Here is a 17,942-nt window from a genome sequence, read left to right on the forward strand (position 1 = left end):
TCTGTCCCCGGCGCCCTCCCTCCCGGTGTCACAACAGCGGAGGCGGCTGTATCTGGAGCAGTTGGGGTGGGCAGGCCCAGGAGGGAGCGAACGGGCTACTGGAGCGGCCGCGATGGTGAGCCTGCGGGGCCGGGGCGCGGGGGGCGCTGGGCCGGGGATGGGGAGGGACAAGAGTGGTGGCGCCCACCCCAGAGCCGCTCTCCTCCGCGGCTGACAGCTAGCGCTTTGGATCCGGGGTGTCAGTTCAAGGTCGCGGGGTTCATACCCTCGGCGAAAGGGGGGACACCCACCTGGCGCCAGTGGCCTTTTCCTAGAGAGAAAGTAGAGACTGGGGCGAGTTGCGCCTAAAGTGAGATTTGTGCACGCAGGTGAGGGGAAGGGGACCAGGGGCCGCCTGCGCAGAAGAGCTTAGGTTCCGAGACACAGCCGTGGGGCAACTCAGGGACCCGGTGGGGGAGCCGGGGGCCGGCGGGGTGGGGGTTGTGCAGGCAGGCCGGGGATTCCCGACTTGGGGGTGGGGGCTGCGGCGGGCACTGGGTCAGGTCCCACCAACCAAGTGTGACAGAGCTCCAAAGGTCAGGGGACTTAGGGCCACACACCCCACGCTGGAGGCTTCCTTCTTTCCCACCCTCCAGGCCATCTGGCTTGGGTCTGGGACACTTCCACCTCCAGCTCAGCTTCCCATGCCCTGGCACCTGCTTCCAGCTTCCCAGTTTTTCAAGCGGGTCAAACCCAAAGGACTTTGGCACACAGCGTCTCAGACCCGCTTCTTTCCTTTCCTATCCTGGCCGCGGTGCCCGCCCCATCTGTCTGTCTCCCTCTCCTCCCGGGCTGGGATCTTACTTGCTGGAGAGGTTCTCTCCCAGCGCTGCAGTCCCACCAGCCGGAGGCCCTCCCCTCGCCCCCTGAGCCCTGGGGTGGGTAAAATTTGCTGCCAGTCCACTTCACTCCGATGCCTCAAAACACAGAGAACCCAGAAATCTCGTGGACTGGAGGCCGCGCTGTCTGGGGCTCCAGGAAGGTGGCAAGATTGGGTGGGGGAGGGGCGGCGTCAGCGTGACTGGCAGGCCAAGGTCAGGCTGTGCTGGCACTCTTCCGCCAGTGTCAGTGGCCAGCAGGACAGGTGAGAACTGCCCTCCTCCTCATTCTGGAAAGTGCCCAGGGCCCCTGGCTCTGGTCCCAGCTCTGCCCATTCCAGCTCCAGGCCTGCTCCCCAGAGCAGGCTCCTAGGGAGTATTGGGACAGTGGCCAGAAGAGTCCATGCCTGCCTGAGGCCAGGGATCACAGAGGGAGCCCAGAGCCAGGAGTTTCTGGAGTTTTTGGCTCCTGGCTTTGTAGCTAGCTATGTGACTTCAAGTCACTTAATCTCTCTGAAGTAGTTTATCTCATCTCCAAAATGAAGAGGGGTTATGGTTCAAATTTTCAAAGCTCCACCTAGCTTTACTATTTTAACCTTTTCATTGCAGAGAAATCCAAGCATATACAAAATGAGCGCATTATAATGAAGCCCTGTGTATGCCTCAACCAGTTTCAACAATTATCTACTTAATGATGAGTCTTACTCCATTCACTCCCTCTCCCTTTCCTCCCTGTTATTCTGAACCACATCCCAGGCAGCTTACTCAAGATCTGATATTTAATATTTATAATATCCAGCACATAGCTAGTGCTGTGTAATTTTCAGAGTGCTGCCTCTTACATGTTCTAATTCTCACCTAAAAGCTGCAATGAGTCTTAGAGGGGATCCCAGGACCCAAATCCAGCTCTCTGAACAGACTTCAACGTGCACTCAATAGGCAGGTTTCTGAAAATAGCTAGTGAATCAAAAAATGTACAGTAAAAACCTTGTTTTAAATATGCTAAAGAATCTGAAAGATATTTAACTGAAAGTCCATGGCTGAATGTTTTGGAAAGAGACTCTTTGTTTTGAAACACTGCATTTTATGTGACAGGTTCTATTTGGAGCATTTATATACATGGACAGAACTGTCTTGATGGGAAGACATTTTTTCGGTTCACTATTTCGCACTCACAGAACCTCTTTTTTTCCTTTTTTTGGAGTGTAATTGCTTGTCAATGTTGTGTTAGTTTCTGCTGTACAACAACATGAATCAGCTATATTCGTACATATATCCCCTCCCTCTTGAGCCTCCCTCCCCCCTTCCCCCCCCCCCATCTTCCATCCCACCGAGCTGAGCTCAGCAGCTTCCCCCTAGCTGTCTGTTTTGCGTATGGTGGTGTACATATGTTAGGGCTGTGCTCTCCATTTGTCCCATCCTCCCCCCACCCCCATGCTCACATGTCTGTTCTCTATGTCTGCATCCTATGCTTGCCCTGCAAATAGGTTCATCTGTACCATTTTTCTAGATTCCACATGTATGCATTAATATACGATATTTGTTCTTCTGACTTACTTCACTCTATGACAGATTCTAGGTTTATCCACATCACTACAAATGACCCAGTTTCAGAATCTCTTTTTAAAAATCCCTTGACTTGTTCCTAAAACCCTAGGATGACACCCTGGCACACCCGGCCTCAAAGTCCCACCCGTGCAGAAAGGACTTTCCTTCCCCAAGTGTCTGGACTCCCCTCTGGAGGGCTGGGAAGGCTGCCCATGTCGAGGATGGGCTTGGCATTTCTTAGATTCTAAGTGAGGATTTTATAACTAACCCTGTAACAGAGCGTCCCAGTCTGCTCCCAGGGTCCCTCTGGCAAGCAGTTCTCCTGGGAGCCAAGGCTGTGACACCTGTCTCGGTGTCAGTGACTCCAGGCCTCAGAGAAAGTGTGGCTCACAGGGGACGAGAGCACAGCCTGCTCACTGCTCTTCTCCTGGGTTAGCAGCATGCCTGTGCATTCTGGGGGGGAGCTGACATTAGAAGGCAACAAAGAGCCTGTCTTCCTGCAGAGCTGGGAGGCTAGAGGGCAGAGTGTTCTGGGGTGAGATGGACACTGCTTCTAGCGTCCGCAGGTCTCTGCAGACTCCCCTGTGCAGGTGGTGTGGCTGAGCGCTGCAGAGCCCAGTCGTGTCTTCCAGCTCGGCACCTGCGGGGGCTGCAGCCACTGCACTGTTCTCCCTCCCCACCACTAAGTACGGGTCCCCTGAGGTCCCTAGGCACGTCCTCTGGGCAGCGGTGGAGCCCCCAGTCCCCAGGCAGTGTGTCCATAGGAAGCATCCAGGCTTCGGTTGGGCCTACGCAGAGCCCAAGGGTGATGCTCTGTCCTCTCCAAGGGACGTCTCAGTGACCTTGAAAGGAAGAGGGAAAGTTAAAATAACTTGAGAAGGAAAGAGCTGACACGTACAGGGCTAGTGATGGGGTGGGTGGGAGGATGTGGCCCTCTGGGACGGGGTGGATTGCTGCTTCTTGCCTTTGGCCACCAGGGACCGACAGTGCTCTCCGTGGTCTTTGAGGCCTACGTCCCCCGTTGGCATCTTCCTGTTAGAATTTCTCTGTGATGAGCTGCGTGTGGAAGAGACTGGGAGGACAGTGGACACCACGTGTGGCTGATTACAGCTTGCTTGCTCTCTCCTGCTCCTGACCTGATTGTCGGCTGAAGCTCAAGGGCCTTTGGCCTCGTAGTGTCTAAAGAGTCCAGGAGTCTGCAACCGGCCTGGCCGCTCTCCAGGCCACCTGCGGTACCTTGTTGTTGCCCAGCTGCAGCGCCTGCCATCTGAGACCCCACCTGATGTTAACTGAGGTCAACTATGTTCCTGCTGTCGCCAGCTTGCTGTCTGTTCTCTGAGTCCAAATATGATCTAATTGAAGGATTTTGAGAAGAGATAGCGCAGCCTCCCAGGAATCATGTTGCCCTTGCTTTAATCATCCCTCGGGAACCCTGGCTCTACTTTTCACCCGTTGCCTCTGACCTGGATCCTGGCATGATTCATCATCCCAGCCTGACAACTGGAAGTACGTGGGCCTAGGAGTAAGCTTCCTGAAGGCAACTGTGTGGCTTGACACACAGGTGGTCGGGGTATGTGGCCTGGTCCTGGGTTTTCACTGGCCCTCACTGCTGGCCTGTCAGTTCCCTTCCAAGATAATATGCCAGTTTTACTGGCTTGTGCTACTTCAAAACCATTTTTAAAGCTCCAGAGCCTCCTTCTGCAGAGAACTGCAATTAGCGGGTCTGAGTTCTCTGAGAACAAATGAAAAGGAAACGATTAATATTAAAATAGAAATCGTATAAGGTTGACACAAGGAGAGATTTCTGGCCGTGGAGCACTGTCAAGGTCTGGAGCACATTTTTCCTACTGTTCTGCAGAGCTGGGCACCCTCTCCATGGAGGATGGTCATGGGCACACGGCCTCCACCAGCCTACACTTCAGACAGCCTAAGCAGTCCGTGGGACCTGCCCTAAATTCTCCTGCTCCAAATCCAGCTGAAATGCCCCAGATCCTACCAGCCTGTCTGAATTTTCCACACAGCCTGCAAATAGTCCTCCCCCCAGGAAACCAAGCCAGAAGCTGTTTTTGCTTCCTTTAGCGTCCGCTGCCTGGCAGGCCCTGGCCACCCGCTCCTTGTTAAGCAAGGTTTTCATTCCAATCACCCCTGAATTTATTGAGCACCTGCTGTATTCAAGCCTCGATGCTGGAAATCTGGCAAGAAAACAGGGGCTCCTTGCTGTCCACCAGGAAAGTCAAACAGTGAACCGTTAGCTAGGAACATGCGATATAGTGCTAAAGGGGAGGTGGCCTGTGCTGGTGTGGGGGCTTCCAGCCCTCCAACAAGAGAGGGCGATCAGTGAGCACGCTGACGGGTGAGTAGGAGTCGGCCCAGCCCCTCTCGATGCTCTCTTGCGCACTTGACTGAAGATCTGCTGCAGGGGCGGATAGAGCAGTCACTTCTGTAGTCACTCAGCGCTAGGACTGGGTAGCGTGTCATACTCCGCTTGGGGAAGGGAGCTCCCGTGTTACGTCCCTCCATCTCCCTCACCTCCACCCCTGGGGTGCTGGGCCGAGAGGGGACCCCTTTCCTCTCACAGGGTCCCAAGAGCAGAGAGCTGGAGTCAGCCCTACGAGCCCAAGCTGGAGTCAGCCCTATGAGCCCAGAGTCAAGATAGACTGGGGGAGGAGCAGTGTGAGAGAGAAAGCTTGAGCTCTCCAGGCCAGAGAGGGAATCTGAACCAGCCATGAGTTTGGAGCAAACACTTGATGTAAATACCGTCTGCTGGGTCAGCACTCCTCTCCCTCTCAGCACACACCAGCCCCGCCCCGCCCCTCACCACCCCCGTATCCTTCAGTACACACCAGGCCCGCCCCCACGCCTCAACACACACCAGCCCCCTTCCCCCCCCTCAGCACACACCAGCACCCTCCTCAGCACACATCAGCCTCTCGCCCACACCCCTCTCCCCACCCCCCCAACACCAGGCCCTGAGCGCAGTCTTGGTTCTTCCAGGAAGGGTGGCCTGTTTTCTGAGGCGCCCACACTGAGCCGTTCTCTTCTGTTCTCTCTGCAGTGGAGCTTTTTCTGGTCTGGAGTGTTGTTGTACGAGCTTTCCTGGGTTTCAGCTGTCAGGCTTGGGCTGCAGTGGGCGTGGGGGCTGCTGTGGGCGTGGGGGCTGCTGTGGGCGTGGGGGGCCGATGTAGGCATAGGGGGCTGATGATGGCGTGGGGGGCTGATGAGTTCATGGGGAGCTGATGAGGGCGTGGGGGGCGTGGCCCCTGGGCCCTGTGGGCTCAGAGTGAGAACGAGGCAAGGGTCTAGGGTGGCGTCCAGGAGAGGACTCTGCAGAGGTCAGAAGGTCTGGATTTTGGCCCAGGCTCTTTCCTTAGAGACCTGTGAAATTCCCAATCTATCCTTTACCTGTCTGAGCCTCAGCCTCTTCATCTTTAAACAAGGGCTGGGAATCGTATTAGATGACCTGTGAGGCCATCCTGGCTCGAGCTTCTGAAGGCTCTGAGCTCACAAAACTCCCTGGTTACCTGTCTTGGGCATGAGAGCCCACCCCCAAGGCTGTCAGCACTGGACTTGCTCCTGGCTTTTCTGTGTAGAACCTCCAGGCAGGAATGAGGGGTGGTGACAAGTAAGAGTCGCTGGAGGAGCAGGTGGGATCCTTGTCCCCTCAGGGCAGGTGCAAACGGGGCACAGATGTTAGCACTGGGGGTCTCGCCTAACTTCGTTTCACTGGTGATTTCCTTGTGTAACTTTATTTTATTTATTTATTTATTTTGGCTGTGCTGTGAGGTTTGTGGGATCTTAGTTGCCCAACCAGTAATTGGACCCTTGTCCCCAGCAGTGACAGCACCTGAGTCCTAACCACTGGACCACCAAGGAATTCTCCCTTGTATAACTTTACAGTGCTTGTTTGCCCAACAAACTGGGCTCTTGGTAATTGTCAGCTGAATGAATGGCCAAGTGGAAAGGGATAGGACAGGCCTGGCCCTTGTCAATGGGTTGCAATGTCAATGCGCCCTTGTCAATGGCCTTTGTCGGTGGGGCCTCACCTGGACCTCGCTGTCTCCTGGCTTTAATGTTTGGGTTGTCAGCATGAGAGCTGTCAGCCCTTCAGAGAAGCATGGCAGTGTGTCGCCCGCATGCCCATCGTCCAGATTTAATAATTGCTATTTTTCTGCCACGTTTATCTGCTGTGCTTGTTGAAGTCAAGTCAGCTGTAGATGTCATGACATTTTACCCTAAATGCTTCAGAAGTGACTTTAAAAATAAGAGCTTTTCGATACTTAACTACACTTTCATTATTACGCTTAACAAAATCAATCCGTTTCTCTATTTATCCCCTCAAATATTTTGATTTGTTCAAACCAGAACTGAGTTAAAATTCATACACTCCATGTGTATGTTATGTTTCTTAAGTTCCCCTTGATGTGGGTCAGTCCTCCCTCATCTTTGATTTTCATGAGTTGAGAAGATCGGGTCAGTTGCCCTGCGGAACTTACCTGCTTGTGGAGTCGTGCTCGTAGAGTCTCTTATCCCCGGACCCCTGTGTTTTCCGTAAAGTGGGAGCTACTGGTAAAGGGTTTAATACATTAAGGCTGAGTATTTAAGTTTTTAGCAAATTTTATTTTTTTATTGGAGTGTAATTGCTTTACTGCGTTGTGTTGGTTTCTCCTGTACAACAAACTGAAGCAGCTACGTGTGCACATATGCCCCTCCTTCCTGAACCTCCCTCCCAGCCCGACCCCACCCCTCACCCCCCCCTCCTCGTTCCAGCCTCTAGGTCATCGCAGAGCCCTGCGCTGAGCACCCTGGGTTGCACAGCAGCTTTCCGTTGCCGCCTACTTTACACGCGGCAGGGTGTATGTGTCAATGCTGCTCTCTCAATTTGTCCCATCCTCCCATCCCCCACTGTGTCTACAAGTCCATTCTCTACATCTGGGTCTCTACTCCTGCCCTGCAAACAGGTTCCTCTGTACCATTTTTCTATATTCCATATGTATGTGTTAATATACAATATCTGTTAAGGCTGACAAGAAGCTTTCCTGGGAGGTGTGTGCATCCTTCTGCATTACATTGATTTTCTCACTGCCGTGGGGTCACGATCCATCCCAGGGTCAGAGGTTACAATCCGTCCCAGGGTCAGAGGCCGGTAACCATTGAAGTTTACTTCCCCTTGTGACCTGTAAGTAACAGTGATTTTTTGGCACTCTGTGAATATCTAGTTTCCCTTCAGTCCTTGTCCAAATCAATTGTATAATTAGAAACTATCGTATGCAATATTTCTTAGTATATTATTCCTTCCACCCTGACTAGCTCACAGTCTTCTGTTAAAAGAAGTGCTCTCCCTCGTCAACAGGGCTGTTTGGATAGGTAGATGCGTTTTTCTCCTGTGGGTTTTTTTCTTAACAACATGAAGGACTTGTGGATTTTTGCCTGTCCATCCTGTTTCGGTTGACTACTGCTGTTCCTCTTTCTGACCCACAAGTTGTTTCACCTTTGACCAAGGGAGCCTCTTATGGTTTCTGAGCCCTTTCTGTGCTTTTGGGCTCCCCATGGTGTTCCAGAAGGTTCTCACAGGGGATCATCTTGTGTGTTCCTTGCCCCAGACCTGGAAACCCCCACCCCCCAGGGAGCCCTGCTTTCTGCTGGTGGAGACTGGCGCTGAGAGACCGCCCTGGAGGCATCTATGGGCCCATCAGTTATTTCTGAGTCTATCTTATGCCTCCAGTTACTCTTGTGAATTAGTTTAACAGGGAAACCAGCTCCTTCCTCCTAAATGTTGTGTGCCCATGTGTGAGGCTGATTTCCGCTGTGGAGAGTGGCATATTGACTCTCATGAGGTTAAAGGGAGTGAAAACATCTACATCCCCACCTTGGTGGTCTTCAGGACCTCAGATCCTTCCCTCATCTTCTCTCACCTTTGATCTTCCTGAAATACCCCTGTGTCCTTCCAGAAAGGCCCAGAGCACCCATGGGGAGGGGGCGCCTGGAGATGGTTGGGGGCGGGGCCACAGGAGAGCATGTGGGGCCGGCTCCTTTCGGGCCTCTCCAGGTCCCCTCGCTCACACGTGCCGCCCCCAAGGAGGCCATGGCTTCCTGGGAAAGTGTGGTCCAGTCGGTAGCTGCTGGATTTGGGGGTTCTTGGGGAAGGATCCTGCTTCCTCAGGCCTGAATCGAGTCCTAAGACAAAGCCCTTTCATTGTAAGAGGAGCGGCAGCCTGAGGTCTCCGGCTTCCCACGGGTGCATCTTCCAGGTGGAGCGGAAGGCTACAGGGTTGAAAATGCGTAATGATGGTGCTGAAGACAAGGGTGACCATAGCAGAAGTGATCGTGGTGACTTGTGCTTTTCACACACAGGGAGGTTATGTAACTCAGCCCAGCCCGCACAGCACAGCTCGTAACTTGAGAGGCAAGATTCGTGAGCAAAGCCCTTTCTTGGCCTCCAGGCTCATGGAAACATGGCCGGTTGTATTCCTGGCCAGGCCTCTGTGACACCCAGAGGCCAAGCAGCACAGAGACTGGCGTGCATCTTGCACAACAGCGTTAGGGCCCCGGGTCCTGATGCCTCTGACCACCCCACACCCACACCAGGAGAGCCCCAGGGTCCCAGGAGTCCCATACCCCTTGCCCAGCCCCAGTCTCTGGAGGCTATACTCCGCGCTTGGGTTCCCTGGAGCCGGAAAATGCCAGCTCAGGTCATGGATAAGAATAGAAGGCCACACACCAGGCACATGGTTCCTGGCCCAGCTCTGTCCCGGGCACAGAGGCTCCTTGTGAGGCCAGTGCTTCCCTGGAGGGGTGTGGGGGGTGATGGCACACCGTCCCAACAGAACCATAACACACTCACACACTCTTGTCTGCACACACATACACACTGCCACTCTCAAGCACACTCACGATCACACTCTTACAAACGTATACCCACACATTTATCATTTCACACATTCAGACACACGCACCCCTCCCCATCCCAAGCTGTTAGTACCAGAACCAATCATGTAATTGTGGCCTCACACCATAACATGGAGAAGGACCCCTCTGAAGGTCAGCTTTATTTGGCTCTTGGCCTGATGGGTGAGGGAATAGGTTATGGTGGCCACAGACGAGACTTGGCTTGCCTGTCCCCTCCCAGCCCTTCCCTGCTAATGTGCTGATCCTGTTTAAAAAAAAAAAAAAGTTTATTTTAAATATTTATTTATTTGGCTGTACCAGGTGTGAGATGCAACATGTGGGATCTAATTCCCTGACCAGGGATTGAACCCAGGCCCCCTGCATTGGGAGGGCAGAGTCTTAACTGCTGGGACCCACAGGGAAGCCCCTGTACTGACCCTTTCTTATACCTACATTTGTACATGAAACAGTAATGACACCCACAATACACACTCCAAGACACAGTCCTCCCGTGAGTGTCTCTCTGCTCTGTGATGGGGAGATGGGGAGTCTGTGCGTGTGTGTGAGAGACCGCGTCCGCGAGACTGGCTGATGGAGGAGCATGATCAGCGTACCGGGCATGGCAATGGATTCGATGATGGATTCTGCTGTTCTCACTGGCTCTTCCTTGGACAGGCTTCACTGGTGCAGGAGTCTGTCCGTGGTTGGGAATTTCATCTGTTTCATCTGTGCGGCTGGCCCTCTCTTTCCTTTTCTTGACACAAAGGATTAAGCATGGAAAGCCACTCTCACAGCAAACCATGGAGCTGGGGTTCTTCTTTGGAACCGAGTCTTGATCCAGATGCAGTGGGGCCTGGAGCCCGCCTACTGGGCGGGGGCAGGGTGTCCTGCTTGCCGAGTGCCAGGGAGGGACACGTCCTCAGAGGCCTGGGCAGAGGCTGGCTGGGGCTCTGACTGGCCTGCTCTCTGCCTGCAGCGGGAATGCATATCTGTCCACGTGGGCCAGGCTGGAGTCCAGATTGGCAATGCCTGCTGGGAGCTCTTCTGCCTGGAGCATGGCATCCAGGCCGATGGCACCTTTGGCACCCAGGCCAGCAAGGTCCATGACGACGACTCCTTCACCACGTTCTTCAGTGAGACCGGCAACGGGAAGCACGTGCCCCGGGCCGTCATGGTTGACCTGGAGCCCACAGTGGTAGGTGAGTGTGGTCCAGGATCCTCCTCGTGAGTGTGGTCCAGGGTCCTCCTCAGGAGCAGCACCAGGCTGCAGAGGCCATCGTCCACCATGGTCTGCCATGGTCCACCATGGTGCTGCAGCCCACTTTGGTGTCTGGGGAGGCTTGGGAGGCTGACCTCCACGTGGAAGGGTGACCCTCCAGACGCCCACCCTCACCCCATGTGACTCTTGGTTCCTGGAGTGATTGAGGTTAGAGTGAACCTCGTCTGGATCTTAGGGAAACAGGAGTACTGACTTGTGTTCGGGCAGGATTCTTGTTCTCCCTGCCGCCAAGCCCACAGCACCCCCATGTCAGTCCACACTCTTCATCAGCATTTCCTCAGCTTCAAAGCCTGCTCACCAGTAAAGATGGATGAGTCCCCAGGGATGTCTGGGCACTGTCTTTAGGGCCTGAGCACTGTTTCTGGGGCCACAGACTCCAGGCCCTCCACCTTTTGGACACTTGTACCAATATAGAAAGGACAGATGACCGTCCTGGGCCACTGCACAGATGGGTGCTTCCCCTGGAGAAGCAGAGGGGCACTGTAGAGGAGAGGGGATGGCGGTGGGGCCTGAGGCACCCTGGTCTGCTGTGTGTCCAGTTTGGAGGACCTAAGAGGTGAGCAGAGCCCCCAAGCCACTGAAACCACTCTCGGGCTCGGGCTCTTCTGGAACCTGGAACATAGCTTTGCTTCAAAGTCGTTCTGAAATATCTCTAATGCCTGATGTATATTGTTGACTCCAGAGGTGGAGGTTAGGGCTCCCGGGGAAGCCTGGGAGCAGGTCATTCTGAATCTTTCCCTGTGTCCCTGAAGCATCTGGAGGCGAGTGAAGGTGGTTATATTCTGGGGTAAATTTTGCAGCATGAAGGAAAAACTGGAGGGAAGCCTTGGGGATCCAGGGGAACGAGGCAGTCAACCTTGGCATCTGCTCAGCTTTGTAAACAAACCCCAGGCTCCCTAAGGTCCTGCCAGCAGAGCAGCTGGCTTCTCACTGCTGCTTGAGTCCCAGGCTTCTGCTCTATTGGAGCCTGTGTTCCCCTGGAATTCCCTTAGCCTTGCAGATGTATTCTGGGATTGTCTGTTCCACCTCAGTGGAGTTTAGTAGATAGGGGTGTCGAGCATTCTTGTGGGATGGGGGTTTCTCCTCTGGGAACCAGGTGTAAGACTGATGGTCGCCCTCTCTCGGTAGACGAGGTTCGGGCCGGAACCTACCGCCACCTCTTCCATCCAGAGCAGCTGATCACGGGAAAAGAGGATGCAGCTAACAACTACGCCCGGGGCCACTACACGGTGGGCAAGGAGAGCATTGACCTGGTGTTGGACCGCATCCGCAAGCTGGTATGTGTTTGGAAGGGTGGAGAGCTGGAGAGCCCACCACTGTTGACAGGCTGGTGGGAGGACGTGGCCCCCGGCTGCAGGATAAACTCCTGAGACTTGGGAATTTCTGCTTGTGTTCTGTAAGCAGCATGTGCTGGGTTGGCGCCCCTTCCTCCACCTGGGCCATGTGGGCTGCCCTCCAGGCTGGTGCCTGGTAGCACAAATGGATGCTCTGCGGTGGTGTTGGGGAGAAATCCCAGGGGTGAGGAAGGCAGAACTCTTTGCTGGGTGGCAGCAACAGGTTAACAAAGTATTTTTTTGTTTTATTTTGAGCAGGTTGAAAAGGTGAATTTATTTCACTTAACAAAGCATTTAACTTGGAGGAGAAGAGGAAGACTGTTGATCTAGTTCAGCACTTTACAGATGCTATTACAAATGTCACATACGTTCCTTTGTTTAATCCCCTAAACAACAATACAAAGGCGATCTCGTGCCTGCACTTTACAGCTGGGGAAATAGAGAGCCTGAGTGGTTCAGTGACTTGGTCTGGGTCCCCCAGCTAGAAAGTGGCTGAGTCAAGATCTGAACTGGGTTGGCTTGACTGGGAAGCTCAGGGAGTCACTTGTCTACTTGAGCCCCATTCTTAATCTGTAGAGAGGAGAGGCGAGCTTGATCAGGGGCTCTTGACTTGGGAGCTAAGGGTGCCGAGTTTTTGCGTGTTCACCTTTCCTGTTTAGAGCAGAGTTCATGGAGGTCATCAGTCCCAAAGTCATGTGCGATCCCCAAAGTTCAGAACATCCAACTGAACACAGTCATAGATCACATCCAGCAGGGAAGTTCCATGACTTTCGAATTCTCTTAGTTCTGGTGAGAGCTCACTGTCCTTGCTGGGCACAGTAGGACTTCTCACTGAACGATCACAGTAACCTTATTTATGAGAGGAATGTGTTTATTGTCCACACTTTAAGAAGAAATGTGAGTCCAGAGGGTTCAGTAACTTGCTCGAGTATTTACAGCTGGGAAATGGCAAAGTTGATGTTAAATCTCAGGGTCTCTGACCCACTTATCTCTCTGAAATTGGTACCCTGAGCCACCTTGCAAGGTTGGGCTGGGCTGTATAAGCCTGCAGTTTCCACAGAATCAAAGGACAGGGCCAGGGAAATGCACAAGGAGCTGGGGTCCACAAGGGGCAAAGTCCTTAACCACCATGATTTCGGAGCCTCATTCCTGGTCCAAACAGGCCACTGGGCTGGAAGCTTCATGGACCCGGAGGCGAGAGTGTGTTTGCTGCCCCATGTTTTAGCCATTCCTCCCAAGAGCGCTGCAGCTCCTATGTGTTTTCTGACTTCTTCAAGGACGGTTTGATCTCACCCACTTGAAAATGTTGTGGGATGGAGCGGGCGGACAGCGAGGGCCGCCCGCTGGTGCCCACACACGGGTGTCCTCAGAGCTTTGTCCGTGTCCCCCTCTCCAGACAGATGCCTGCTCGGGCCTGCAGGGCTTCCTCATCTTCCACAGCTTCGGGGGCGGCACCGGCTCGGGCTTCACGTCTCTGCTCATGGAGCGGCTCTCCCTGGACTACGGGAAGAAGTCCAAGCTGGAGTTTGCCATCTACCCGGCCCCCCAGGTCTCCACGGCCGTGGTGGAGCCTTACAACTCCATCCTGACCACGCACACGACCCTGGAGCACTCGGACTGCGCCTTCATGGTGGACAACGAGGCCATCTACGACATCTGCCGGCGCAACCTGGACATCGAGCGGCCCACGTACACCAACCTCAACCGGCTCATCAGCCAGATCGTGTCCTCCATTACAGCCTCCCTGCGCTTCGACGGCGCCCTCAACGTGGACCTGACTGAGTTCCAGACCAACCTGGTGCCCTACCCCCGCATCCACTTCCCGCTGGTCACCTACGCGCCCATCATCTCAGCGGAGAAGGCCTACCACGAGCAGCTGTCCGTGGCCGAGATCACCAGCTCCTGCTTTGAGCCCAACAGCCAGATGGTGAAGTGCGACCCTCGCCACGGCAAGTACATGGCCTGCTGCATGCTCTACCGGGGGGATGTGGTGCCCAAGGACGTGAACGTCGCCATTGCCGCCATCAAGACCAAGAGGACTATCCAGTTTGTGGACTGGTGTCCCACGGGCTTCAAGGTGAGAGCGGGGGACATGATGGAGACAGACAGCTAGGGAAGCAGAGGGAAACCGAGGATGGGGAGGAAGGTGGGGACTGGGGGCCTGGGCTGACTCGCGTTCCATGGGAGCTTTGGGACAACACAGGGAGAGGGGCGTAGGCCAGTGTAATGCCAATCTCATTCATTCATTCATTCGTTCAGGCGCTTGCTTTAGGCCTGGAGAGACTGGGAGTGGCGTGGTTACTGGAAGAGGGGAGGGCCATCCCACCGGATGGTCTGCAAGCATCTCAGAGGTCTGGCAGGAGAGAACTTAGGCCAGTGTGTGCAAGTGGGGTAACCAGGCCGAGGTGGGGGAGGTAGCCCTGATCTGACCACAGATCAGAGAATGCAGTGACTGGATTATTCAAGTTGCCAGAGAAGAGGTGCAGTTCCCTCCTCTAACAAAGGATGTGTCCTTCTCCCCAGTTTGTTTTGAAAAATTGTTCACCTTGTATGTTTTCATCAATTTAGGGTAAGGATAAGAAATTTTATGGTTATTATATGGCTGTGATTCACTTACATTATGAAGTCCTGACATTTCCACTAAGCAGGAGTGAGCTGGGAGCTGGTTGTAGGTGTGCGTTCTGTGGGTCAGTGGGGGAATAGAAGAACCCGGCTCTCAGGACCGAGGATGCTCTTGGGAGCCACCCCTCTGAGTTGCCCTGGCTGGACAGGCAGCTGCCTCTCCCCAGGGCCTCTCATGAGAGTTCAGCATCACAGCAACTGCCACGCTCATGTTAGCTAGTCCCCTCTGGCAGGCTTTTAATAATTCAGAGGTTTACCGAACACCAGAGGAGGCTGTGCCAGTTGCTGGAGACAGAGTTCATTGTCTCAGTTTCCCCTGGGGGGACTTTCACAAGCAAGGCACCGCATGCCAGGCTCTTGGCTGAGCTGCTGATGGGCGAGCAGTCTCCACACGGCTCTGCTCCCACCCTTGGCTGGAATCCTCTCCCCTGGACTGCACCTGTCCGAACGTGGCAGTTCTGGTCACTCTTGTGAAAACATTCACGATCTTACCCCAAGTTGTTGTTATTTTCTCTTTCAAACAGAAACAACAAAACAAGCTAGTAGTAAAATAAATAAGCAAAAAAAGAGTGGTCGAGAAATTAACAAAAAAGCGATGCCCCCATAGTCTCATCCTTTTATTTATTTTTAAAAGTCTTTATTGAATTTGTCACAATACTGCTTCTGCTTTACGTTTCTGGTTTTTTGACCATGAGCCATGTGTGATCTTAGCTCCCCAACCAGGAGTCGAACTGGCACCCCCTGCACTGGAAGGCGAAGTCATAACCACTGGACCAGGAAAGTCCCCTCAGCCCTCCACTTCTAGCTGAAGTTTGGGGTTATGACCAGAAGGATAAGGCAGTGCTAGAACCTTTAGCTGCTTCTCAGAAAAGCACATGCCATGGGGATGGATGGTGTTGAACTTCACGCTGTAGCACACTCCCCAGGATGCTTGTCACTGACAGGGGTCCAGGGGTGCTGCTGTTGAAGAGAGAGCACAGCTGGCCGGCCCAGCGGACCCGTGATGTGGTACTGCCTTCGCCTCCTAACTTTGGTCCTCTGCCCCCGTCTCAGCATCACTTCCACCCCCATGATGCCGCTTCTGTCTAAGAGCAATGGTAGACCATTCTGGGTTAGCTGCCTTGGCTCTGGAGCCTGATGCCACTCCCACCTCTGCTTCTCAAGAGGACTTGTATTTTAAAGCTGTGAGTTTAAGAGATTGGCACTGAAGACCCAGTGGCCTAGGCAGGAGAGGCATTTGGGGAGCAGCTCTCGGTTCTCAGTGTCCCATGAGTATCGTCACAGTGGTCACCTGAGGCCACTTCCAGGTCCCCAGAGTTCTTGGTTTGGGATGTGTGTGGGAGAAGGGAGATTTCCAGGATGGTAGCCCCCCTTCAGCTGGGCTGGATCAGCTTGGAGGGCCCTCCATGCTGCCAGAACTTGGGGGATCCACTTGTCCAGCAAGACTTTTTAACTGACTTTCTCTTAATCAGTTGCGGCTCTGCTGGGACTTCGTTGCTGTCCCTGGGCTTTTCTCTAGTTGCAGTGAGCAGGGGCTGCCCTCCAGTTGTGGCGCTTGGGCTTCTCATTGCAGTGCCTTCCCTTGCTGCAGAGCATGGGGTCTGTGGTGCAGCCTCAGTAGTCGTGGTGCACTGGGTCAGCTGCCCCGAGGCGTGTGGAATCTTCCCATGTCCCCTGCACTGGCAGGTGGATTCTTAACCACTGGACCACCCGGGAAATCTTTCTTAGATTTCCATGCTTTTCCTCCAAGAAGCCTCACACCCCAGCGGCAGAGGGCCTGGTAGATGCAGACACCATCCCCAGAAGCTTTTACACCTCTTCATTTATTTATTTTATGTTTTATTTTATTTATTGGACACACAGCATGTGGGATCTTAGTTTCCCAACCAGGGATCGAACCCATGCTCCCTCCACTGGGAGCTCAGAGTCTTAACCACTGAACCACTAGGGAATCCCCTGTACCTCTTTGTTTATTGCTTGAGGATATCTCTGTGATCTTTTAAACACCACCCTTCACCCTTGGCGGGGCTTCCCAAGTGGCTCAGTGATAAAGAATCTGCCTGCCAATGCAGGAGACCCAGATTCAATACCTGGATTAGGGAGATCCCCTGGAGGAGGAAATGGCTACCCATTCTAATATTCTTGCCTGGAGAATCCCATGGACAGAGGAGCCTGCCAGGCTACAGTCCATGGAATCGCAAAAAGTTGGATAGGACTGAGCATGCACTCCCACATGCAAAATTCACCCTTGGCAGAGAAATTGCCCTAAATCTATTGACAGCATAGCTAAGAGAAAAACCTGAAATTCCCCTGGAAGGCGTGAATTCACAATAACTTCCATCTCCGGGCACTGCACAACCCCCCTGCCTGACCCCTGTTCCGGACCCTCACTTGTCTGCTTACATCTCCTAGGAGCATTTCTGCCAGCTTCTTGCCCTCCCCTCGAGTTTCCCCACCCAGTCCCGCTTACTTCTGCTTTCTCTTCCGCATGCACTTCTGCCTGCCTGCCCCCACCTCCTGATCCCCTCTCTTCACATCCAGGCCTGCTGCCCTGTACCCGCCCCACTACATGACCAGGGTGCCCCAGCTTGAGTTATCCACTGACCACCGCGTTTTGGTCCTCTGTTCCCAGGTGGGCATCAACTACCAGCCCCCCACGGTGGTCCCTGGGGGAGACCTGGCCAAGGTGCAGCGGGCCGTGTGCATGCTGAGCAACACCACAGCCATCGCCGAGGCCTGGGCCCGCCTGGACCACAAGTTCGACCTCATGTATGCCAAGCGCGCCTTCGTGCACTGGTACGTCGGCGAGGGGATGGAAGAAGGCGAGTTTTCCGAGGCCCGGGAGGACCTGGCTGCCCTGGAGAAGGATTATGAGGAAGTGGGGACTGATTCATTTGAAGAAGAGAATGAAGGGGAGGAATTTTAAATACAGATGTTCCTCCTGGCTGTGTCTCTTTATTCCTGCTACCCCTCCAAGCACGTTAACCCAGACTGGATCCTGACACCAGTGCCCGTGGGTAACGAGCCCACACAGACGCTGAGCTCTGCCAGACCCTCATGAGAGGATGGCGGCTTTGTGTCCCCAGAGGAGACCAGAGTCACTGTCTCTGGGTCAGGGTGCAGGCCAGCCACACCTGTGTGGAGGCCGAGGCAGGATTTAAGATTGTAGATGCCAGCTGGCCCCACCCCAGACACAGCCTCCTGGCTGGGAAGCAGGCAGTTGAGACCTGGGCTTTGGGAGGGCTCTGGAAAATGAGTGGCTCTGTGGTCAGGGCTTGAGGAGAAGCAGGAGTGCGTTTCTGCCCTTGTAACACACAGACAAAGCAACGGGGTGACCGCAGGCAGTTCAGTGCTGTGACCGAACTGTGCAGTTTCGGTGGGGAGTCAGAAATGACCTCGTGGAGACCCGGGTGCAGC

The 17,942-nt window shown here is 54.0% G+C and overlaps 1 protein-coding gene across 1 annotated transcript; it reads left to right on the top strand.

Moving 5' to 3' along the window:
* TUBA8 (tubulin alpha 8) lies at positions 1-17,451 on the top strand. Its single transcript, XM_068970654.1, has 5 exons — positions 1-115; positions 10,267-10,489; positions 11,698-11,846; positions 13,300-13,980; positions 17,158-17,451. Exons 1-5 carry the CDS (start codon positions 113-115, stop codon positions 17,449-17,451), a joined length of 1,350 nt encoding a protein of 449 aa, XP_068826755.1. The 5' UTR covers positions 1-112.
* Positions 17,452-17,942: the final 491 nt, after the last annotated feature.

This window comes from Capricornis sumatraensis, chromosome 4 (genome assembly GCF_032405125.1).
Source record: "Capricornis sumatraensis isolate serow.1 chromosome 4, serow.2, whole genome shotgun sequence".
In the NCBI taxonomy this organism is placed as follows: Eukaryota; Metazoa; Chordata; class Mammalia; order Artiodactyla; family Bovidae; genus Capricornis; species Capricornis sumatraensis.